This window comes from Oryzias latipes, chromosome 1 (assembly GCF_053564925.1).
Source record: "Oryzias latipes strain Hd-rR chromosome 1, Olatipes_Hd-rR_3.1".
Taxonomy (NCBI): Eukaryota; Metazoa; Chordata; class Actinopteri; order Beloniformes; family Adrianichthyidae; genus Oryzias; species Oryzias latipes.
The window spans coordinates 32,892,595-32,915,665 of NC_136237.1; the positions used below are offsets into that span (position 1 = coordinate 32,892,595).

Below are 23,071 nucleotides of genomic sequence, written 5' to 3' on the forward strand. Positions count from 1 at the left end.
TGACTACACCCTGCTATAGACTGGCAACCTGCCCAGGGTACCCAGGGATAGGCTCTAGCAACCTTGTGACCCCAAAAGGGTTTAGAAAATGAATAAATGGAAAAGCATCACTGCAGAGAGAGATGGCTTGACTTCTGCTTTTGGATACTATTTTAACAATTATATGTTTATAAATATGTGTTTATAATTAGAATATCGTGTATATTGCTGCAAACCTAAAATATTTGGAAGAACATCCTCACTTCCCAATGGTGGAACATTATAAGGAGCCAAAAAAGAATGATTTTAATCTAAATTTGTTGTAAGTTTGTCCATTAAAAAACAAAAACAAATGTTAAATTGCTTAACAATAAAATCCTGTAAAATAAATTTCACAATTAAATGTTGACACCACTTTTGATCAATTGAACTGTTTTCATGCACAGTTAGTGATGCGAGGAAATTGTAATTTTTGTACAAAACATTGCAGTTGGTTTATACTAAACAGCTCAGCTGTTGGGCAGAAAATGTGATGCATTAGAGGAGGAATCAACAAATCAAGAAGATTCTTTAAAAAAGACGATTTTTTTTCTAAATCCTCCACGAGAGTTTTTGCAGCTCTGCATTTTTGCCCAATTTCCTGTAGCAGCTGCTCAGACTATCAACAGAAAATAATTAGCTGACATGCATGTTTGCATGGAATCAGCAGTTCCTGTGTCGAACCGTAAGAAGCTGACTGCGTTTTGAGAGGCGTGCAGGGACGGAGCCGGCTCATGGGAGTGATGGAAAAATTTGGTAGCAGGATGGAGGGAGGGAGTATAAAAGGTCAGCGTTGAAGGGGCAAAATCAGGCTAAAGAGAACCTGGGATAACCACACGGATATTTGATCCCCTCCAGGTATAATGGCTTTCCTATCCTCCTAATTTTAAAACTTTTTATAAGGATTCCATGCGTTCATATGCTGGTTTTAGACTAATCTGATAAAAGTGAGTTTGTTCAGAAAAACTACCGGTATATATAAAAAAGTGAGATAATAAAAAATAGAACTAAAACATAGAGAATACAGGAGACTTCTTTATGAATTATGATCCGTAATAACTGGAATTTTAAGATTGAGAATACTGAATAACAGGTGATTGTCTGCTTACAGACAGATAAAAGCTGTTTAGGAAAAGGGTTTTATCTGTGAGCACACATTAGATTATTTTGAAAAACTCTGTATCAGATTTCCCTTCAGAGAAATTGAGCAGAACGCCACCCAGGACACATTCCAGACTCACAAGGGGCACAGCAGGTGATCCATCTGCCCTTGAAGGGAGAGGTTCTTGGACAGAGGCCACCAAATCAAACAGGAATTAAACGAGATTGAAACACATGCAAAAAAATAAATAAAACAGGAAACCGGGGTGTTGTCTTTGATTCAAATTGAATTAAAGTTTCAGATTATTTATAAATTGTGTTGTTTGCCTTTGTTTCATCAGACTCGGTCCTCTGAGATCATGGCGGACTATGACATGGTTTTGAAGCACTGGGGACCAGTGGAAGCAGACTACAACACTCATGGGAACCTGGTTCTGACCCGGTCAGTGCCTCTTATTCTCCTATTCTCAACTTTCCCAAGAATACGGCTCAGTAGTTTATCTTTTAACGAGATCCCCACAGTTTAAAGGATTTTGTTTATTCTACACTTCATCAAACTGTTTGTTCTTTAAAAAGAAAACTTAGATTCTCTTGAGCGTCACAGACCAAAGTCCTGTGGAGAGACTTGTTTCGAAACAGAAGCAGAAACACGGGAAAATATCACCACAATTTAAATTTTATATGAAGATCTGAATAAACTCTAAAAACGTAGCTTAATCTGAAACTCCAATGTGTTAAGAATCCTAGGATTTCTGAAAAAAAAAGGTTCTCAGGTGTTTTGTTGTTTTTTGCTCATGCTTCCCTTTTACTCCTCAGTTTATTTCATGAGTACCCAGAAACTCAGAAGCTGTTCCCCAAGTTTGCTGGCATCGCCAAAGGCGACATGGCAGGAAACGCAGCTCTGTCGGCCCACGGAGCCACGGTGCTGAAGAAGCTTGGAGAGCTGCTGAAGGCCAGAGGCAACCATGGTGCCATTCTCAAACCTCTGGCTAACAGCCATGCCACCAAGCACAAGATCCCCATCAACAACTTCAGGGTGAGGATTGGGAGCAGTCGAAGCAGATCATTTCCTTCAGCCTGACTGGAAGTAAAAGCTTTTTTTTTTTTATTGTTCCCATGCTTTTCTCTGCATCAGCTGATAACTGAGGTGATCGGTAAGGTCATGGCGGAGAAGGCCGGGCTGGATGCCGCCGGGCAGCAGGCTCTGAGGAGCGTGATGGCGGGCATCATTGCAGAAATCGAGGCCGACTACAAAGAGCTGGGCTTTGCCGGATGAGGTCACGGTTCTTGCTGGAACTTGACAGCACGCGGGTGCTTTCATTTTTAACAAAACGAAGCTACTCCGTTTCTTCTGCATTTGCCCAGATTATAATTGTTTTGTGCAAAAATAACCCAATGTGCTTCACAAAGTAGAATGACTGCTCTTGATTTGCATTCATCTCTCAACTTTTCACCTAAATTCTTGGACATGCGAGTTTCTCAGTGTTGTAAATCATCATTGACGTTTTATTCTTTCCAATAAAAGTCTTTGTTCTCATTGCTGTGCATCGCTTGTTTCATGTGCTGGAGATAGAAAAAAATCAGATTTATTCCAAACCTCTTATTCTATTGTTGCTCAGAGGGACACATATAGGGACTATCTGTGGTGGCGATCTGTCAGATGTGATTCTTGCAAGTGATGATGAAGAGTCTCAACACTTCCTCTGCTTCCAGAAAGCTTTCTGGCCTCTAATTTAACCCTTTCATGCTGTAAGTCACAAATTCACAAAATACCATTACATGCAGAACTTCATATAACATCACCTTGAAGAGCAAAACTATTGAAGATTTTTTTATTTACAATTAGAAATTAAGTTAAGTATAAATGGGGTTAGAAAAACAAAACCACATGACTCCTCCTTAGACTTTTTTTCAGGCCTTTTCTGGGTTTTATTGTGTGTTTTAAGGTCCAGATGTGGTTCAACTGTCCTGATCTGCTTTTAACATACATGAACTCATCATGGCCACAATTCTTGCTTAGGCCATATTTATTTGCTAAATATGTTAAACGAGACACTTTTTGGTGTGTTTCAAATTCAATAATAATAATAATGATAATAAAAATTTAGTTTTCAAAGATCAGCTTTTTTTTAAAGCTCTTTGCCATTTTGCTCTCTCCCTACAGCTAACGTTTAGTTAGGTTTGTGGTTCAGAAAGAAAAAAATAATAAAGTCCTTTTTGAAATCCCATGTAAAAATGAAAAAAAAAAAAAAGCTCGACAATCTGCAATCTGTACTTTTTTAAACACATAAACGAAAGCTGAAAAACTAATAAAGAAAAGGTTTGAAGGAATCCCTGCTTTGGCCAAACAGTTCCCCATCCCAACCCCTGAGTTCAGGTGTTCCAGACGCCTTCCACGTCCAGCTGTAGTGCACATAAGCACACAGAGCACTTATCCAAGCATTTGTGACACAATGGTTTTCTTTCAGAGGACCCCAGTGTGGACGCTCCTGTGCAGCAGCAGCTTTCAACACCAGGAGCTGCACGGTTAGAACACAGTGGAAGTGATCCGCAGTGACAGCAGCCTCACAGAGGCAACAGGGCAGCTGATCTTAAGAGAGAGGTTCAGGAAGCACGTTTTTGAGGTTCAGTGGTTGCATCCAAGCCAAGCAGACAAAGTGCAAAGTGGCGGATGCATGGTTCCAAAGCACATCACCACTGCACTCTTGAGCAAGGCGAAAGGCTTTCTTTAGGTCAACACGTCATGCTTTTCCTTCTGCTTATCCTTTGGAGGAGTCTGGGTTTGCACATTACCAGAAGAATAGCTGTTGGGCCAAGTGTGAAGCTCGGTGGAGGGAGGATCATGATGTGGGCAGTTTGATAGGAACCCTTAGCTCCAGTGAAAAGAAAGACTCTCCAAACTAGGAAGTATGAACAGTCTGGGGATGTTCGAAGACAGTCGACAAAGACATAAGAGTGTTTGGAAGTGTGTAGGAACTTGACTCGCCTGCATGTAGTTCTGACTTTAACCTAATAGAACCTGTTTGACACGGCGTGTACTTCAATAGCACTTTACTACCTTCTTAGAAAACCCAAAGTACTTTACAGTCCCATTCACCCACACATCCACTCACTGATGGCGGCTCCATGAATCAGAGTCTCCGAGCTCAACACTTTCCCTCAACTGCAATGTCTGACGTCAAAAATGTGTTTCTGGAACAGTCAGACGTCCCATGAAGAGTCCTAACCCCACGGAAAGTTTGCCAGAAAATGGAAGCTGTTATAGCTGTGAAGCGTTGATATCATGTTAAACTGTACAGATTATGAATTAGCTTAAGTTCCTTTGAGAATAAAAATAAATCAGCTAAAACTTTGGCTTTGTTGTTTAATTCAGTGACATTTTTTTTTTTACTTTAAATGCACAAAGTAAAATGAAGAAACGCTTTGCTCTGACCAAAAAGACTAACTGACACCTCATCCTCATTTTCACTGGTGGATAAAAAACCACATCTTAAAGTCAAATTTAACAGTTAGAGCAAACTACTGTGTCCTTAAATGCACCAAACAAAACCAAAACATTTGGAGTTGTCCCATTGTTGACTTCAGAGTGATCTGCAAAAAAAAACTTTTTTTTTTAACTAAATGGTTTATATTTGAATTGATCTGAAACAAATCCCACCTTTGAAGGAATTTCTGCTGCATTCAATTCAAACTTTGCTACTGGTGAGATGTTTAAAACAAATAAAAATAAGCCTCTTTAACAATAAAAGCGCAATGTCAGGAAAATTTCTTTTGGCTGAACTTGGGACAGTCGTGCTGAAGAGGCGAGAGTCAGATTGGAGTGTTATCACCGGCATTCCTGAACCCCGCTGACGGCTTGTTGTCCTTCCAGTTCCTCACATGATGCCAAAACAGTGTTTGGTTAACTCGTCTGGTGGGTAATTGCCAAGAAGATAACCTTTCATTAAAAAAGGGGAGGGTGTCAGAGCAGGCATGGAGACGTGACACGAGGCACGGCTCCTCTGCCTCCACCTCACCTCTTCCTCTTGAGTTGGAGCAGCTGATGACAGAGGGTGGAGGTCAAACACCACGCAACAGATCAGAGGCTGCCTGATCTAAAAATGATGGATCAACGAGGCGGAAAAAAGCTTTAAAATAAACTTTTACAGCAAAAGTATTTACAAATTATATAATTATTATTATATTGTGTATTTTCTTGTTTCATTTTATATTTTTATTCTCCAATATCAGAAAAATCCACTTTAGTGATGTGTAAAACTACAAAAGAAATTGCTAAATTATGCCTTTATTCCTGCAAATGAACGTATTCAGCATGAGTTCTAAATTTCCAAAGCACAAAAACATGTTAAAATGCAGGATGCCTTTTTATGATTTCAAATACTTTGAAATGACAAAACACTTTTCCCTCATAAGGAAAATGAACTCTGTTAATAAAGCTGTAGAGTGACAGCAGCAGACACAGGAAGACTTTACCCATTTCCTCCTAGATTTGCAGAGATTGATGTGAAGATTCCTCCCAAAATAATTGAACAGAGAAATGAATGTCTGCAATCCTAGCATGCAAAACCTATTAATGACTATACAATAAACTAAATGTTTAGTTGAGCTGTCGACAATTTGGTGGATATTATTTTTTATTCTACATTTCTACTGCAAAATTGGATAGTCTCGTTAAACTAAAGATGAAGCTGTGGTGCATCAGTTTAAGGTGAAGCTTTAGAATTGGTAATCTATTTCCAAATCTCTTCCTCATTGGTCTGTTTCTGTGCATTGCAATGACGGCGGCTCCTCCCAATTTAAAGATGAATTATTGTATATGCATTAGTGAATTGTTCAAAAAAAGAGCTGAGATGTTTAAATGAGAAGATTTAAAGGCCGAGATGTGAAATAAACTAAATAGAGTCCCCAAACAATCAATACAATAAATCAAAAGAATAATGTAGATTTAATTTTTCTGTCTTGTGGTTTTTAATTTATCTAGATTATTTTATTTTGTATGACATTTAAATAAAGAAAATAGGGAAAAAAATAGTTGGATAAAATGAGACTCTTAAAGCGAGCACATCACTGTTGAAATAATTAACATTAATAAGCGTTTGTATGTTTTTTTTTTCTATACATAAATACTCTTTGTATGAAACACTTTTATGTTGTCTTTGGGCCAAATTTACTGTCTTTGGTGTTCTTGAAATTAATATATTTATGGTTCGACATTTGATTTCATTATAGGAATTATTCCATAATTTAATCCCTTTGGTGGACATGATGTATGTCATAACAACCTTTACTTGCTTTACTGAAAATGTTGCTCAGAGTTAATTTGGACATGAAAATTATTCAGGAGGTCTATTTAAATCAAAGTTAAAAAAGAATAAAATGTTTAAATTATATAAGAACGGCACATTTTTAGATCTGTAAAAGATACGATCAAATATTTTGCTTTTAATGTTCTCACATTGTTTTTGTTGGAACGTTGCATCTATTTGCTTTCAGGTGCTCCAATTGCCCAATCCAATTTCTTCCAGTCTTATGAAGATGACCCTCAAACAACATAGACCAATGTGAAATAAGTGAATAATGATGGAGCTATGTCTGTTTCTAAGGGTTTTTAATCAGTGTCCTTAAGCTTGGTTGCTTTCTTTGTTAAATTTCATTAGTAGTAAGAAGCTGTGTTACCAGGTAAACACACCTGACCGCATTAAATGACTATCCTGAGTTCAATTTGCTGCATGATGAGGAAAACTGCGATTTGCGATATTAATGGCCGATACTGCGATGACGATATGACTTACAATTCATGAACAAACAGCAAAACAACCAAAAACATCATTTCTATTTACACTAAACAATTTAATTTAAATAAGAGTCAGCATACCTCTAATTGTAAATGACCCTCGTCTACATAGGAGGTGAAAATCTAACAAAAGGGCTCAATCTGATTGGTCAAACGCATAAATGGATTTCTTTGATTCGTTAAATAATTCAAGCTGCCATAAGATTGTTTTAGCACATTTAAGGTAACCATTTATCCTAATTTTCGCCGTCTTTTATGCATATTGCACAGCTTCATATCGTGATAACCATAAATTTGCGAATTATAGTGCAGGCCTATTCTCACCATTTAAATATTTGCAAATAAATAAAAACACATCATTACCTCCATTTACAAATTATTTTGTCTAAAATGCTAAATAACAAAACTACCCAACAGGGAACAGAAAAGTGCTTTCTAAATCTAACCAGCACTTATGTAATGAAATGGGTGACATCATCAGCAACAAACGTGGAGGAATGAAGGAACCACGAGGGTCAGCTGCTCACTTTGACTTTGCCTCAAGTTCAGTGAGGTACTATAAGTCATTTAAGACGGTTCAGGTGCTCCTGTTAATGAGAAAAACCTAAAACCCTTCTGCCAACACCCAGACGTGACCTTTGTTCACAGCTCAAGACGCACAGAACCAAGCTGTGAGGCTGAAAATGGGTGTTTGTTTCTGCTTTTTCATTGACTTTGAATTGTCCTCACATGATATTTGTTTAACCTGCATGATAACTAAAACTAAAATAGGGATTGAAGTGCAGGCTGGCAGACGTGACATCAGCCGGGTTTCTGGTCACACTCTGATAGAGCCGAGGTCAGCTGGTCGCTGCTGCTGCTGTGAGGACAAATGGCAGAGACTTTTCCTTTGTTCCTATTAAAAACAAGCTTTGACAACTTTAATCCATTCCAGAAAGATATTTTCTATATAAAAACATATCACAATCAAATAACGCACACAAAAAGAAATGAAATAAATAGAATATGTGGAGTTAATCGAAGCTGGGCTGGTCGATGTCTGGTGGCAGAGTGCATCTGGTCAGGTTGGACAGGTACAGAGGTGTAGTGAAGGGAACAAAGCCGGCTGCTGCCTTCAGGATGGTCAGGAGCCTCTCTGCAGCATTTGTCACACCTTGTGGGGTCTGCAGAGGGCAACAAACAAAACATCTTACACAAAACAGACGTAGAATCTACAGTTGATATGACTTCTAGTCTAAAACTAACCACAAAGGCAACAGAATTGACCTCAAAGTGGATCAAACTTAGGATTTATTTAGCACGACTGTAGATTGATTTTGATCTCGTTAGCAGTAAACTCCCAATCGCTTTCACACAATATTCCCATCTCTTTAACATGAGCTGATGAGAATTACTATAGACGTCTTCATCTGAAAAACTTGTGATTGTTCTCTGGAGGACATTCATTGTTGTAAGGCAAACCTGCTCTTCTGCAAACAGCAGGGGGCAGTGTAGAGACGCAGCCAGCCTCCTGACAGCATCCAGCCTCTCTGCTGGGACGGAGGAACTGCGGGCTGCAGGAGACAAAAGCAGGAAAATGTCAGCAGGAGGCGAAGAACATACGAAGCACCACATTGTAACCGAAGCATGTTTGATGGCAGGATCTGTGCTTTACTTTCAAAGTCATACCGTTAGTGACCATGAAGCAGACTTTTCCCAGGAAATATCCAGGCTCCAGATACTTTAAAGACGCTTCTGCTGACTGGAAACTGTCCAAAGGAAACGCACAGAAATGACCTGTTTGTTTAATAAAACTGATAAATGATAAGAGTAAACTCAGCAGGACTTCTGAATTAGGTTTGTCTTTTTTTTTTTGCTATTTATATTTATGTCAGACTTAATTTATTGCATTTGATCAGAACAAAGAACTTATTTTGGACTCCATCTTTATGGCTCAAAAATACCCGTCACTCTAAAATCCAAATCGACAAACTGCATTCCTGCAGCGCCGCATGGAGACTTTTAAGAAATAAATATGCAACTCCAAAAGAATTGAACAAAAATGATGTGATTGACAGAACTGTGAACTTGTGAACATTATTTAACTTCAACCTTAGTTGCATAATTTACCAACTGGGGGACGAAGTTCTAATCTCTAAAAACTTCATAAAGTATGAAAACAGTATCGATCTAATACCAGGTACTAAAAAAAAAAAAACATTAGTGGCAAGAAAAGAGCTTCACGTGAAGATGTCTGGACAGATCTTCTTTCTCTTTTAGCTTTTTCCCATCAGGGGTCGACACAGCGAAACAACCTCTCTTTCGAGGAAGAGTCGCATGGCAATGTGTTTTTACGCCGGATGCCCCTTCCTGACACAATCCTCTCAATTTATCCAGGCTTGGGACCGGCACAGAAGGGAGCAGACCGGATTTGAACCCTGGTTTCATGGATGGAAGGCATCACAAACCAGCACGAGCTAAACCGGCTCCCAGAAGATCTTTGGACAAATAACTCTGTTATTTCCAAAACATGCATTACAGAACCGCAACCCTGAAAGGGATTCTAAAAATGGATGGATGGATGCATGCATAACAGAAAAAGAATCTTCTTCTTCACTCTACCTAAATAAACTTAATTCACTTTTAATACAGTTCAAATTTGTGCAGAACATCAGTATTAAAAACAAATGCTGAAATGAATTGAAATCAAGATATTTTTTCGTGGTGCAGGGGTAGAAAGGTCAACCTCTGATCTGAAGATAGCAGGTTCGATTTCCGCCTTGCCCACCCATGAGTCCAAGTGTCTACACTGAACCGCACCTTGCCTCTGGCAGAAGCTTGGCGCCCGTGTTTGGCAGCGGAGCCGCCATGAGTGTGTGAGTGAATGTGACTGTAAAGCGCTTTGGGCCTTTGAGGAAGGTAGAAAAGCTCTTTACCACTATTCACCATTTAACCATAATTGCTGTTAGGAGGCATTATCTGTTGGTCTATTTGCTTTTCGATGCGCAAAGAGGCTTACTAATGAGTTTTTAATGCCGTTTTCCATTAAAATGGGTTTTGAACATTGTATGTTCCTTGCGTGAGCTCAGGTAGCTGCCCTATAAGTCTGGGTTTGATGGTCACCTGAGTTCTGAGGTCAGATTGATGATGAACACCACCAGGTCAATTCTTGGGCGACTCTCATCGTTCTCAATGGGCAGAGGGAAACTCTTGGCCAGCCTCCTATAGACAATGAGCACATTTAAATGAAAGAAGAAGAAAAAAAAAGGTGATAACAGAGTAATAATTTAGTTTGTAACCGACACATTTAAACACACTATAAGAAATCTGACAATAGTAAAACTTTGGTAATTCTACGCCCTTTAACTCTTGTTTGCACGTTCAGCCCTAAAACTCAAACTTTCTGTGATGTTTGTTTACCATCTGGTCTCATTTTGTTGATATTAGCTGGCCCTGCTGTTTGAATGTTGTCCTGTAGAGCTGAATGGTTTAAAAATAGACTACGTGCTTCTGGAGTCCTTTGTTTATTGTCCATGAAGAGACAATGACGGTCGGGTTTGATGTAGAAGGCGTCTCCTCTGTGTCTTTTGTTTTCCCACCTCCAGTGTGGCCACCATTACTGTTACTGTTTGTTTTATAGACTACAAAACTTAAACAAATCATTCAGATTAACAGGTGTATATTCAGAAAGATGTATGTTTAAAAGGGACACGTCTAGATTTATAACCCTATTTCTCAAATTCATACTTTTTTTCTTTTTTTTTTGAAAACTGTGATTCTTGAACTGTTTTCAACAATAAATATGATCTATTTTTAGAGCCTAATAGTCCATAACTTTACATCTTTGGAGGTTTTCATGCGAAGATGCAATTCTTAAAACTTTAAAGAAACAAATAAAAAAGGTGGTAACAATTCAATACGATAATAAAATGAAAATAAGTCTGTATGTTGAAATTAAAAACAATAGTCTGTTGTAGCATTAGGCAACTTTGGTTGAAAAACATCCATGAAGCTCACTATTTTGTCATGTGTTTGATTACATATGATCGTAGTAAATGTTCACTTCAGACCCTGATCACATGTTTGCTTGTGTGTCATTGTGTTGGACTGTGCAGAATTGGAGGACAGTACTCACACATTGACAGTGACGCTGGTCTCCTCCACCAGAGCCTCTGCTAAGCTTTGCTGGAAGTGTTCCTCACTCTCCACCAGCTGCAGGTAAAACAATCATGCTAATGCAACAAGCAAGTACCAATCACAAACTAACAGCAAACTCATCACTGCACAGCCGGAAAAACTTACTAACGTTTCTTGTGTTTACATTACATGGCAGCAAAATCCAACACAGCAATATTAAGTTTTTATTAAGCGGTACAAGTTGTGTTAAAAAGATAAACTATATCTAAACGTTCTTTTTAAGATGAAGATCTATTAAGCTATCTAAATTAATGTTAGCTTAATGCTAACTAGTTTTTTTTTTAGCACTTGGTTCACTGAAATGCTGCATTAGAAACCCGGTAATGTCGCCTTCCGGTAACCCTGACGGAATAAACTCACCAGAACACTGGCTGTGTTCAACCCAGGAAGTTTAGCGAACGGGTTTAGCCGCGACATCTTTTTTCATCGGATTTACTTCTTCCAGCTCGCGCGTCTTTTCCAAACCGGCGTCTGACGTCATTACGCTTTCGCATATTCAAACTTGTACAAGTTCTGCCATCTAGCGTTTGTTGAGAGTTCGGCATCTTCACCTTGACGTGGACTTCAAGTGAAGTCACGTTGATTACAGAATATATATAAGTATTTTTACTTTAATTTGAAGCCATTGCAACACACAAACTACCATAATGCAAACATTTAAAAGTTTGCAAAATTTGTAATAAATTACAAAGATTTTTCTAAACTTCTATTTTTTAGCTTTTCCAAAACAAAAGAGCAAAACTTCAAATTTTATTTTTTCATTAAAAAAAAAAGTTAAAATATTCAAATAACTCCCTTCGGAAGAACAAGCAAGTTTATTTTGAAAGCACAAGTTAATCAATGCACCTTACAGGAAGTCTAATCAGATCTTCCGAATGAGACTGTTGCAGGTCGAAGGCACCAAGAACACACATCGAAAAGTGCCTTCAGTCAGCAAGCAGCCCATTTCCAGCAAAAGCACAAAGGCTGTGCAACAGCTTTTGGAACTGCAGTTCTTCTTGGATCAGACAAAATATCATGGACATGAAAGACTCAACTAAAAAAAAAAAAAAAAGTGAGAAAAATAAAAACAGACTTAAGGAGGGTTTTTTTGTCTGTCTGCATTCTTTTACATCACTCTGTAAACTGTACATAAGGTTGAAAAGTTGACATAAAAAAATGGAGACAATACCCTTCCCATGTCAGTCTTGCCTCGCACATCTTTGAAAAGTAGTTTTATATTTTTCTTAGATCGTCACCACTGTAGGCAGTACCTCAGCCCCACCATCCAAATACACACTTCCCAATATGAAAATGCATACAGAGTAGACGGCCAAACCCAATCAAACACCTTCACATGCTCCTTTTTTTTTTTTAAACTGTAGATCATTCAAATCCGCCGTGTAACATTCATATCTCTCCCGACTCTCGCTCCTCAGAGCTAGACCGGCGGTCCCGCTCCAATGACAGAGATCTCTCCCTCTCCCTGTCTCTGGTCATGTCAGGAGAGGTAGACCTCCCCCTCTCCTCCCAGTCTGCATGCTCCACTTTGTTTTCGCGCCATCCCTCTGCCGCACCATCTCGAGATCTCTCCTGGGTCGGTGACGGTTCTTTGTCGCGGGTGTGACTTGATCCGTCTCTGGAAGACCTGAAAGAGGAAATGACAAATAGAATAGACAATCTATGGCCACCAGTTGTTCCACAACCAGAGCTAAAACTACCCGAGTGAAGTTTAAAAGGACTGAAGGTAAACTTTTCAGTGAAGCAACAACCCTGACCTCTTTCTTTTGTGCCTGTGAGAATGCGAGCGTGAGCGGTGCCTGTCCTTGTGTCGGTGTTTACGATCTCTGTCTCTGTCTCGATCGGACCCGTCCTCCCTGGGCCGGGACGAGTGGTGGCGTCTGGAACGCTGAGAGGATGAGCTCCCGCCATCCCTGAAATATCCCAGAGTCAAATAAAAATCATCCACTCTGTACAAATGGCAACCAAAAAAAACTAACACACAATGCAATTAAAAAGAAAAAAACAAGATCTTGTTCTGACACAATCACTTAAAGAGCCACTCCCATGAAAATCATGTTTTGGGTGTTTTTAACAGGTTCTTGTAGCGTTTTTCTAATGACAAATCGGAAATCAAGCAGACGAAGACATAAAAAAGGTTGTGGCTGTGACATGCAAGTTAAGCTCCCTGCTCCTCTCCATTCTGATCCATTCAACTGCAGACAAAGATCCATGCTCGGCTTTGTTTTCCTTGACTGAGCTGGCATGCAACTCTAAACTGTACGACTGGATGGCTTCGATTTTGCTCGCCAATTTTCTTGCACCGCTAATGTTAGGTTGTGAGGGGCTGTAAGCTAGCGGAGAAAGTGTGAACAACGGGATGATGGGAAGCGCCGGAAGGCTCACTCTGCGCCAAATCAGTGGGAATTTTCTAAAAAACTCCTGCTGCTCTGCAGAAACTGTGTCCTAGAAAACAACACGTTTTTTAAATATTGGCCAAAAAACAGCATAATCATAATTAAAAGGTCACTGGGAACGCTTTTAATAAAGATCAAAAAATGATCAGAGTGGGACTTTTAACAGCAGTTTCTTTGTGACACTAAACGTCTGGCAAAAGTGATGCCGATGAGGATGCAGGCGCACCTGTACCGATCTCCACTCCTAGATCTTGACCTAAAATGACAGAAAGAAAGGGTCAATTTTTCAGAAGACAAAGCTGTCCCTACAGAAGAAGCTGGATCCGATCAGCTCACCGCCTTCTGTCTCGCTCTTTTTCTCGATCCCATTCTCGCTGCCGTTCACGCTCTCGCTCCCGTTCACGCTCCATCTCCCACTGTCGTTCCTTTTCTTCTTCCCTTTCTCGCTCCTCTCTCCTTCTTATGCGCATTCTCTCCTGTTTCTCTGAAACTGCTTTCTGGAATAAAAACGCCAGTAAATTGAAAAATGTGTAAATTGACAAAAATGTAATGTTTGAACTCAACTTAAACAACATTTTTAGTTAAATGGATGCAACTTTGAACATTTTTATTTGTACGGTTCTACTTGTTAAAATCCCCTCAAAAGCAATCTCACCCTTAGCTTTTCCAGCTTCTCGCGGATTTCAATGAAACCGATGTGCAGTTTGCCTCCAAAATGGTCGGCTAGACGCCGATCGTTGTCATGGAGCCCCAAGTAGGCGGAGCACACTTCGCACACTCGTAGTTTTTGCTGCTGAAAGCTGGAAGCTGGCATCGAGTTTCTGTACACATCCTGCACAGAAAAAAAAGAGTTGGGTTTTGGAAAGCGGGAGTGAAACTCAATACTTGGTTCTTGCCCAAAAAAAATTACAATTTAGCCTTTATCGTTTTACCTCTGCTTCCTTCTTCAAGGCTCGAGTCTTTTCCACCTTCTCCAGCAACTGCTGGGCTTCGTCCACATTCCCTTCGCCCCCCAGCTGCTCTGCTTTGGCCAGCAGCTTGCCAATTTCCTCGTTTAACTCGTGGACTCGCTCAGCCTGTTTTAATGGGACACAAATACATCAAAATGTTTGAAAAAGTTTACGGTGACGATAAAAACTTGCAGAACCAAATTTGAAAGCCTGTCAATGTAAAGTGCTGCTGTGCCAGGAGCTTTCTTGGTATATTTAATTAACAAAGGAGCGGTGCTCATAAAATCATGACCGAGCCACTAACAACAGCGGCTGAGTGTTACGCTACCTTCGCAGCCACCTCAGCGCTGATCTCATCTTGAGTCTCGGCTAGTCTCTTCTTGGCCAGTTCAGTTCTGCGGTCGCAGTCAGCGATGAAAGACTGAAGGTGTTCTGTAGCCTACAAGAAAGCACATCAGGCAGAGATGACCCTTTAGAAGTCAGGCATAGATAACTGCTTCAAACTAGATCCACACACTGCCTTTTAATAGACAATCTATAGATCCCAAATAGTACAAACATTTTTTAAAGTGGAAGAAAGCCAGAGTACCCAAAAAATACATTTATTCATTTATAAATACATGCCAATTACTTTATTCATCAAGAGGAAATCCCATTTAGTTTTTCTATTTTTTATTGTAACTTACATCAAGTTCAAAAAAGTATTCTTGCTCCTTTGATGCAATCTCATAATCGGCCCTCAGGGCCAGGTCATGGACTTTGGCGCACTCTCCCAGGTCCATTCTCTGCAGAAAACAGGAGGGACATTCATCCAATCACATTACATTCAAATGAAAACATCACAGACTGCACCATATCATCAGTAGGGCTGAACAGTATGAGGATATTTTGTATATTTTTTTGTATATTTTGTGATATTAGTGATCAATATTGAAATGACCATTTAACTTGCGATAAATAAAACAAATAGCAAAACAACTAAATGCATCATTTCCATTTCACTGCAACAGTTTCATTCAAAAAAGAGCCAAAATAACTTAAATTATACTCCAAAGACCTTCGTCTACATAGGAGGCAACATCTAAAATAATAGGGCTCCATCGTTAAACACTTAAAGCACCAAAAGATTGTTTTAGCACATTTAAGGTAACCATTTATCGCAATTTTCACCAACTTTTGCGATATGCATATTGCACATCTTGATGTCGCGATAACGATAAATTTGCGAATTATTTTGCAGGCCTAATTATTAGTACCAAATGGTTTAAATTAACAACTAGATTACTAAACTATAATTAATGAAAATTTGTCATTTAATCAGTTTTAAGTAGCATTCAAATCAACCAATTAACAAAGATCTATTGTGTTTATAAAAATAACCCTATTTACCAATGTTTACTGTAAACAACAACACAAAATTACCAGCAGTCGTCAGAGGAATTGATACGAATTGCTCAAAATTTGGACCCGTCCTCCAAGTCAAACTTACACAATAAATAAATTTATAAAGATAAAAAAAAAAACAAATACAAATTTTCAGACTTCTCTGGTTAGTTTGCTTTTCTATCAAAGGCTGGTTGATTTCAATAACCTTAAGAAGAATTATGAAAAGTCATTTATCCAGTTATATATTATTTTGATAATCCGTGCATCTACACATCTGTAATAATAGACAATGAGAAATTAAATTAAATTGCAGATACAAAATATTGTAAATGATTTAAAAAGAGAGAGAGAAACCCTTAAAAATTGTAAAATAAAACTAGAAAACACAAACGGCAAAAGAAGACCTGAATGCAGCCGCCCCCTGGGGTTCCCCAATCTGTGCCTTCAGGTCTGTATAATTCTACATCATCAAGCCACAAATTCACAGCAACATCACAAACATAAAACACCAATTAATGAAAATTCAAACAAACAACTACTTTGATTTTTCATAATGCATGGTGTAATATGTCCATTTGGGGACAAAAAGGTTGCTTACCTGAAAATGTATTTTGACTGAACGGAAAATTCTACAACAAAATTTGCAATATGGCTGCATGACTGAAGGTCTTCAAAGTTAAAAAAACGGAGTATCTAGACTTTAAACCCAGTGGAACCTCATGGATCTTGAACCACTTACAACTACTTTTGATGGTATGAACAGTGATGATGACAGACTGTGGACACATGGTACTTACAGTTCCTGACAGAATGTCATGAGGACACGAATTCAGGAGGTGGCTTTTACAGACTCGCTCGTCTGTAAATTTGATTCTTTGCCGCATGGAGTCTCCTAATAGAAGAAAAATAAAAAAAAGTCAGAGCTGAGGTGTGCTACAAATAATCAAAGATGTTACAACAACCAAAGTTGGCACAAACAAGGACAATTGTGTTTGCTTGCTTATGATTATGATGGGGGGGGGGGGGGAATAATCTGTGGATTAGAATCCAAATGTTGACTGAAATAGAATGCTTTGGAAAGACCAGAGGTAAAATATTGAGACTTAAAACCTAGATAACACCAGAAACAAAGTGGATTTCCCAAAAACACTTCATCTTATCAACCCCTTCACCTTCTAGGAATTGAGGATGATTTGTCTAATTCCACACAACAACGTGCACGTATTTCATAAATGTGGCAAGATTTAAGGAGAACCAAACAGTTTAGACAAAAAAAACAAAGAACAAATCATCTACCAAACAAAAAAGTCCGTGCTTTTTTTGTGCCAAGAAGTTTGGACATGTGGAAAGGAGTTAAAGTTACTGCCAGTTTCGGTTTAAATCATTATTTGGGTCAAAGTTGAGTGCTTAAACTCTGAAAATGACATGTTTAGGAAAAAAGATGATTAATGCAACTTTAGGGCAAAGTTTCAATGAAAATCACAATTTTAGCTGCTTTGAATGGAGAAAAACAACAGGTAGCTTAAGTGACTAGCTTCTTTTTTTTTTACCTTAGCAGGCAGCTAGCTTCTTGCTATACGAAGCGCGCACGCGAGTCACACACTGACAGGTTAGCTAGGAGGCTAGTGCTGACAACAGTCGCCAGCTACTACATGGGCAATATCGGACACAGACGTGAAAATGCTGCAGGCACAGCTCACCGTCTCTGCCCGTCCCCATGAGCTGGTCCAGCATCGCTCGCATCTGTGCCTGGGCCGACATGTTCTTCAACGAGTTTGTCGTCGCTCACGGCAGTCCTCACACACACATGCAGTACTCCTCAGCTGTAGGCCTCTTGGCTCCTAAAAGTCTGCACAAGTTAACCCCCAGACAGGAGAAATACGAAGACTCCTCCAACACAGCCGGCTAAAAACAAGCGGTCCTTTTCCCGCGTTCACGGCGCTGCGCTCGAACAGGAGCGGAGTTTCGATTATGGATGGTTTCGGGTCGGTGGAAACAAGTGCAGCCGCTGAAAGTCCACTCGTGTGGCCAGTTGAGATACTGCCGACTAATTATCGGCAAAGACCTCGATTATTCTGAGAAACATGTGTGAAATTACGACATAACACATGTCGCTAACGTACTGTCGAAGTGTGCTCCTAGCCAGTCAGCTAGAAGTTATCAAGTTTGTTCAACGTGCCCACTTCCGCCTTCTTACTTCCTCTTTTCGCTCGTCTTCACGAAAGCCCGCTCTTTAGTCCCTCTGTCTCAGGGAAGAAGCGCTGCAGGCAGCCGCTGGAACGCTGCTTTGCGGAAGAAAACACAAGTTTTAGATTATTTTTACCTTGAGAAATCTCCCCCCTTTAAAAACACATAACACAATAATAAAAAAGGCTTTACATTTGGTGAGCGATCATTTTTTCCGGTTGAGAAAAAGAAATGTGGGTGCAGGTCACACAGCATAAAAGATGTGGTTTATTTACATGAAACGTATGTGTGTGTGTGGGTGTGTGTGTGTGTGTGTGTGGGGGGGGGGGGGGGTGCGTATTTGACAGGTCTTATATTTAAATTAATTGAATGATAATTGTGTTTTTATATTTAATGCTTACATTTCTCTCTATTTTGCTGTTGGTTTAGCGTATACAGAGAAATACATGCATATTTGTAGTTTTTCCATCTTTTAAAGTCCCACTCCGATCGTCTTGTAATCTATTTTAAGAGCTTTCACAATTGTCTTTTAATTATGATTATGCCCCTTTTTCACTAAAAACAAAACTAAAATCAGAGCAGCAGCAGTTTATCTGAAATTCCCCTCTGGGTTGTGGGTGGGACTGTTGGCACGGAGTAAGCCTGTCCCCACTTCCCATCATCAATCTGTTTAAGACTGTCTCCCACTAGCTTACGCCCCCTAACACTCCAACCTAACATTACCAGTGCTGCAAAAATGGTGAGCAATAATGGCGCTGTCCAGCCATGAAGTTTTGAGTCAGATGCCAGCTTGGACGAAGAAACTGAAGATGTGCGTGGATCTAACTTTCAACAAGCAGAGTAGGGAACTTGTGGCTTGCCGTAGTAACTCATACGTTTCTCTTACAAGATTTTTCAAAGTGAATTTTTGCGTCTGCTTCTGATTCACAAGGATTTTAATAAATAAAATACTCAGAAATGCATTGTTACGTTTAATTTTTCTCCATCACCAAAAAAATGCAATTGAAACATGTTAAAACACCCAAAACACAATTTTTCTTGGAGTAGGTTGTTAACATCTCATCCCAGTTGGAACTGATAAAACCACAAAATGGTCCATTTCTTTTATAAAATACGGAGCCCGCCGGGTGCCAGTGGTTAAAAATAAAAAAAATCTGATAAACTGTGCGCACGGAATACTAAATTGAGCGCACGGTAGGCCTTTTTTTTATGTCTCCTGTGACACATACCCCTCTGCATTTCCTTTAAACTGTTCTAATCCTGGTAACTTCCTTATTTATTTACATTAATTAAGGTTTCCATTGGGAGACAGCTATCTCACAATTTGGCTCTATCTTTATAACTTCTATCCACAAATTTTTCTAACTTTGAACTGAAGTCTGGAAACTCTTTTTAAAACTTAGTTGTAAACATTATTGAATTAAAGTCCAGCTGCTGGTGTCATATTATCATTACAATTTTCATTTTAATGTTGAACAGTTGTGTTATTGGACTTTTTGTGGTTACTTGTTTGAAGACAAGAACAAAACACAGGGGTTTAATTTTTGTGATCAATTGTTAGGTGACAAAATGTCAGGGCTTTTATTTTTAAGAGGATATATTTTCGTGAATAATTGTTAAATAACAACACAGTGCTTTTATTTTTTGTTTGTTTTACTCATTCAGGAAGCTGAGCAAATATATACAGTTTATTTAAATAAAACTATAGTCCGTTTTACAAATTTACGTTAATTTTACCCGCCTACTATGTATGGCTTATTTTCATGAAACGTCATGACCCTCGCAGATATCTGATGGTCAAAGGCAGAGGAAATCGCTTGACTCACTTACTCTGCATTTTCTTTGTGTTGACAATCAAACACTAAAATCTGTTGACCAAAATTTATTTAACGTTATCTGGAAAAACCGTATACATTATTAAAAAAAATCTGTTTTAATGAACTCGTACGAGAATGATGGACTAAACTTTTTTAATTTTGCAACCCTAAATAACACATTTAAAATAAACTGGATCAAATCTTACCTAAAAAAACTTACATCAATTTGGAATATATTTCCACATTTTATATCTTCAAATGTAGCCAACCTTAATTTTCTTCTCCTTTGTCATTACAATGTTGATAAAATACCAGCTAAACAATCGGCATTTCACAAACAAGCTCTTCTTGCGTGGGCACTTTTATACAAACACAATTTCTCTCCCCATAACTATTTTATTTGGAACAACAAATATATATTATACAAGAACAAATCTTTGGTTTGAGAAAAAAATTCTACTGGTGGATCAACTTTTTGACACGAATGGGCATTTATTAAGGTATACTGAATTCAATTCTAAATACAATCTGGTTGTGACTCCTAAATAGAATGCCATTGTGTTTGATGCTGTTTCTAAAGAAATTGGTCAAATGTTTAAAACAACTCTTAGGAATGAATAAATGCCCTTCATGGATGCAACTAACACCACCACAGGAAAAATACGTACCTTGCTTCAAAGGGATGTCATTTCTGTACCATGTACCAAAAACTACAGGGGACGGTTTGTTCCCGACACAATTTGGAGAAAAGGCTCGAGTGTGACCCAAACATTTATGATAAATAATAAAATGAAAGAAGTTTCTTTTAAAATAATTTACAAAATTTACCCCACCAATCAATTCATGATAAGATACATCAAAACAATTGACCCTAACTGTACTTTTTGCAAAACACAACCAGAAACAATTAACCATCTTTTTTGGAACTGTACTGAAATTATTTTGTTTGGGAAAAAGTGTTTACAATTTATCAAAAACACATCCACCCCAACTTTACTCTAAACTTTAAATATATAATTTTTGGCTTTCATAATAAAAACTTGGAGTCAATAAAAAAAAACATAATTAATCTTATGAATTATATTTAGCAAATTTTATATTCATAAATGCACATTTTTTCATCTTCCATTTTCTCCCCACATTAATCAAATTGAAATGTATCTCAATACCTTCTCTTAAACCTTCAATCAAAAAGCTGTATGTTTGTATGAAAGTTGTAAAATCTTGAATGTTTTTATGTAAATTGCATGTAATATGTATTAAGTTTATTTAGTAAAATTGTGTTTTGTACTGTACTACCGTTGTGTACAATAAAGTTTTTTTTTTTTTTTAAAAGGCAGATATCCGATGGTTGTGGGCGTGGTTTCTGTACGGCGTCCTTCCGCACAAAACGTCCCCCTGCAACTGGAAAAATGGCGAACCTTCTCCGACTGCCGCTCCGACTCGCTTCTACGAGCGTTAGGGGAACAACAGCTCGTCACCCCGTCTCGAAAGCGTCAGCCATATCCAGGGCGGGTCAAAGTAGAACCGTTGTGTCTACATCGTCTGGAGGAATTCTCCCAAAACCAGACAAAGTGAGTGTTTTCGGCTTAATTTAAACACAGTAAAATGACAAGACAAACTGGGCGGGGCGATGTTTCAATTGACACCAGCTGTAGCGAATAGGAAGACTGCAGTCATGCCAGCCTATCACTTCTCAGCCAATGAGCTTGAGAATACGCAAATTCATCTCCGCCTACAGAAATATCGTTCGTTTAGGTAACTTCTAAGGTGTTTAAATTCTTTTTTCATCATTTAGAATTGTGAACAATTGTGGGATTTACTATTAAAATATTTGTACGAAAGAAAAGTAAAACATTTTTTCGCCTTTGTTATTGGTTGAAATAAGTGTGAATCGAAATGGTGACTAAGAGTCTGTTTTTTTTTTTCAGGAGTTAATTGTTGGAACTAAAATGTTTTTACACACTGTTTTGATCAAACATATAAAGTGAAAAAAGAGAAAAAGGAAAATAAAAACAGTTTATTATATCAATGAATGTGTAGTGAAATTACCTGCTGAGAATCATGATCCTGCTTTACCTTATGGCTTGAATTCAGTTTTAACATTTTTTTCAAATAAAAAAACAAAAATACAACTAGCATTTTTTTTCCAGACAGTAGGTTTTCAGACAGTGCACCAATATTTCGCCATAAATCTTAATCCAACGTCTGTATTGATAAATAATCGGTGGGGCAACATTGGTAGTTAATGATAATCATAACACAAAACACCTCAATGGAAACTGAGGTGTGGCTCGTGACTGAACCTGAATGTCTTCATGAATTTTTCAGACACCCTTTGGTTTAATCCGCATGACGGCCGTGGTGGTGCCTTTTCTTTATGTGGGAACTCTGATCAGCAAGAACTTTGCCGCTCTCTTGGAAGAGCACGACATCTTTGTCCCTGAAGATGACGACGACGACGACTGAATTAAGCTTGTCGTATAACAAGAGGTAAAGTTGGTGTGCTTTTAGGCCTGCTCTTACTGTTGCAACATGATTGCTTTGTTTCTTTTCACGGTCTTATCTTTGTTTGAAGGGCGTGTCAGCAACATGTTAACTCCTAAAGAACGGAAGGGCCCTTTACTAAGTTGGTTTATGTGTTAGGAGACTATAGTTAGCTGCAAAAGTGATGCAAAAATCGTAAATGTTTATATATTTTCACGATGTTTTGCAGTTTGGACTGAAAGAAAACCAGCCAGCACAAAGAATATGGAGTATTGATGACTTCCAAGTACATCCTCTACCTCCAACCTACTTATTTCCTTCAAAGTCCAACCTAGATCTTGTCATGAATAAATGTGAGGATGTGAAAGATACCTGCTACACCTTCACTCCTGTTGTGCCATCTAAATAAACAGTTATATGTGGAAAACTTTTGTTTTTTATTTCATTTAAATCAATAATGTATTTTACATTCATAAATATGTGATCATAGGTGACAAATGCTGCATGTTGGCTGATGATCTCTAGTTTGAAATGTGATCCGTGTTGGTTAGGTTTGTCTTTCCTCCTCCTGAAGAGCAGCATTGGCCAGTCTCCGGTGTTCATTGAGGGCGTTCATCTCCAGATGGCTGCGGCCCCTCGTGGCAGTCAGCTCTACATATGCTTCCTTGTAACGCTCGTAAGCTGCTTCCTTTTCCTGAAGCAAAGACGAATATGACGAAGAGAAAAAGTCAGGTGGATTGCTGACGTTCTAGTTAATTT

At 38.6% G+C, this 23,071-nt stretch overlaps 5 protein-coding genes across 7 annotated transcripts in view; 2 read left to right on the plus strand and 3 right to left on the minus strand.

Moving 5' to 3' along the window:
* The first annotated feature begins 737 nt into the window (after positions 1-737).
* mb (myoglobin) lies at positions 738-2,656 on the plus strand. The gene is made up of 4 exons (XM_004065702.5): positions 738-876; positions 1,461-1,561; positions 1,936-2,155; positions 2,255-2,656. The coding sequence occupies exons 2-4, from the start codon at positions 1,479-1,481 to the stop codon at positions 2,393-2,395; spliced, it is 444 nt and encodes a 147-aa protein (XP_004065750.1). The 5' UTR covers positions 738-876; positions 1,461-1,478; the 3' UTR covers positions 2,396-2,656.
* A 5,139-nt stretch (positions 2,657-7,795) lies between these two features.
* On the minus strand, positions 7,796-11,601 carry pane1 (proliferation associated nuclear element). Its single transcript, XM_004065701.5, has 6 exons — positions 11,450-11,601; positions 11,028-11,104; positions 10,016-10,114; positions 8,582-8,661; positions 8,375-8,466; positions 7,796-8,076 (listed from the first exon to the last, which is right to left on the minus strand). The coding sequence occupies exons 1-6, from the start codon at positions 11,504-11,506 to the stop codon at positions 7,927-7,929; spliced, it is 555 nt and encodes a 184-aa protein (XP_004065749.1). The 5' UTR covers positions 11,507-11,601; the 3' UTR covers positions 7,796-7,926.
* A 284-nt stretch (positions 11,602-11,885) lies between these two features.
* Positions 11,886-18,162, minus strand: zgc:158803 (LUC7 domain-containing protein). The gene is made up of 10 exons (XM_004065814.5): positions 17,522-18,162; positions 16,619-16,713; positions 15,122-15,220; positions 14,764-14,874; positions 14,418-14,561; positions 14,141-14,317; positions 13,822-13,982; positions 13,712-13,741; positions 12,847-13,002; positions 11,886-12,716 (listed from the first exon to the last, which is right to left on the minus strand). Exons 1-10 carry the CDS (start codon positions 17,580-17,582, stop codon positions 12,479-12,481), a joined length of 1,272 nt encoding a protein of 423 aa, XP_004065862.1. The 5' UTR covers positions 17,583-18,162; the 3' UTR covers positions 11,886-12,478.
* A 3,011-nt stretch (positions 18,163-21,173) lies between these two features.
* LOC110014938 (essential MCU regulator, mitochondrial) lies at positions 21,174-22,739 on the plus strand. The gene is made up of 3 exons (XM_020702374.2): positions 21,174-21,399; positions 22,157-22,318; positions 22,542-22,739. Exons 1-2 carry the CDS (start codon positions 21,238-21,240, stop codon positions 22,292-22,294), a joined length of 300 nt encoding a protein of 99 aa, XP_020558033.1. The 5' UTR covers positions 21,174-21,237; the 3' UTR covers positions 22,295-22,318; positions 22,542-22,739.
* The window catches only part of LOC105353984 (uncharacterized), a 49,590-nt gene continuing 49,125 nt past the window's right edge, over positions 22,607-23,071 (minus strand). For all 3 annotated transcript variants that reach the window (XM_078945635.1, XM_078945643.1, XM_078945646.1), the window contains one exon: positions 22,607-23,006. In XM_078945635.1, the coding sequence (XP_078801761.1) occupies positions 22,860-23,006 (147 nt within the window). In that variant the 3' untranslated portion in view covers positions 22,607-22,859. The remainder of the gene's footprint in view (positions 23,007-23,071) is intronic.

Coding starts and splice junctions, on each gene's coding strand:
- mb (XM_004065702.5), top strand. CDS start 1,479: ATGGCGGACTATGACATGGTTTTGAAGCACTGGGGACCAGTGGAAGCA. Junction 1,562..1,935: donor GGGAACCTGGTTCTGACCCG/GTCAGTGCCTCT, acceptor TTTACTCCTCAG/TTTATTTCATGAGTACCCAG. Junction 2,156..2,254: donor TCCCCATCAACAACTTCAGG/GTGAGGATTGGG, acceptor TCTCTGCATCAG/CTGATAACTGAGGTGATCGG.
- pane1 (XM_004065701.5), bottom strand. CDS start 11,506: ATGTCGCGGCTAAACCCGTTCGCTAAACTTCCTGGGTTGAACACAGCC. Junction 11,105..11,449: donor TGAACACAGCCAGTGTTCTG/GTGAGTTTATTC, acceptor TTTTACCTGCAG/CTGGTGGAGAGTGAGGAACA. Junction 8,077..8,374: donor TGCTGTTTGCAGAAGAGCAG/GTTTGCCTTACA, acceptor TGCCCTCTGCAG/ACCCCACAAGGTGTGACAAA.
- zgc:158803 (XM_004065814.5), bottom strand. CDS start 17,582: ATGTCGGCCCAGGCACAGATGCGAGCGATGCTGGACCAGCTCATGGGG. Junction 14,318..14,417: donor CCTTGAAGAAGGAAGCAGAG/GTAAAACGATAA, acceptor TTTTCTGTGCAG/GATGTGTACAGAAACTCGAT. Junction 13,742..13,821: donor AAAGAGCGAGACAGAAGGCG/GTGAGCTGATCG, acceptor CTGTCATTTTAG/GTCAAGATCTAGGAGTGGAG.
- LOC110014938 (XM_020702374.2), top strand. CDS start 21,238: ATGGCGAACCTTCTCCGACTGCCGCTCCGACTCGCTTCTACGAGCGTT. Junction 21,400..22,156: donor TTCTCCCAAAACCAGACAAA/GTGAGTGTTTTC, acceptor TGAATTTTTCAG/ACACCCTTTGGTTTAATCCG.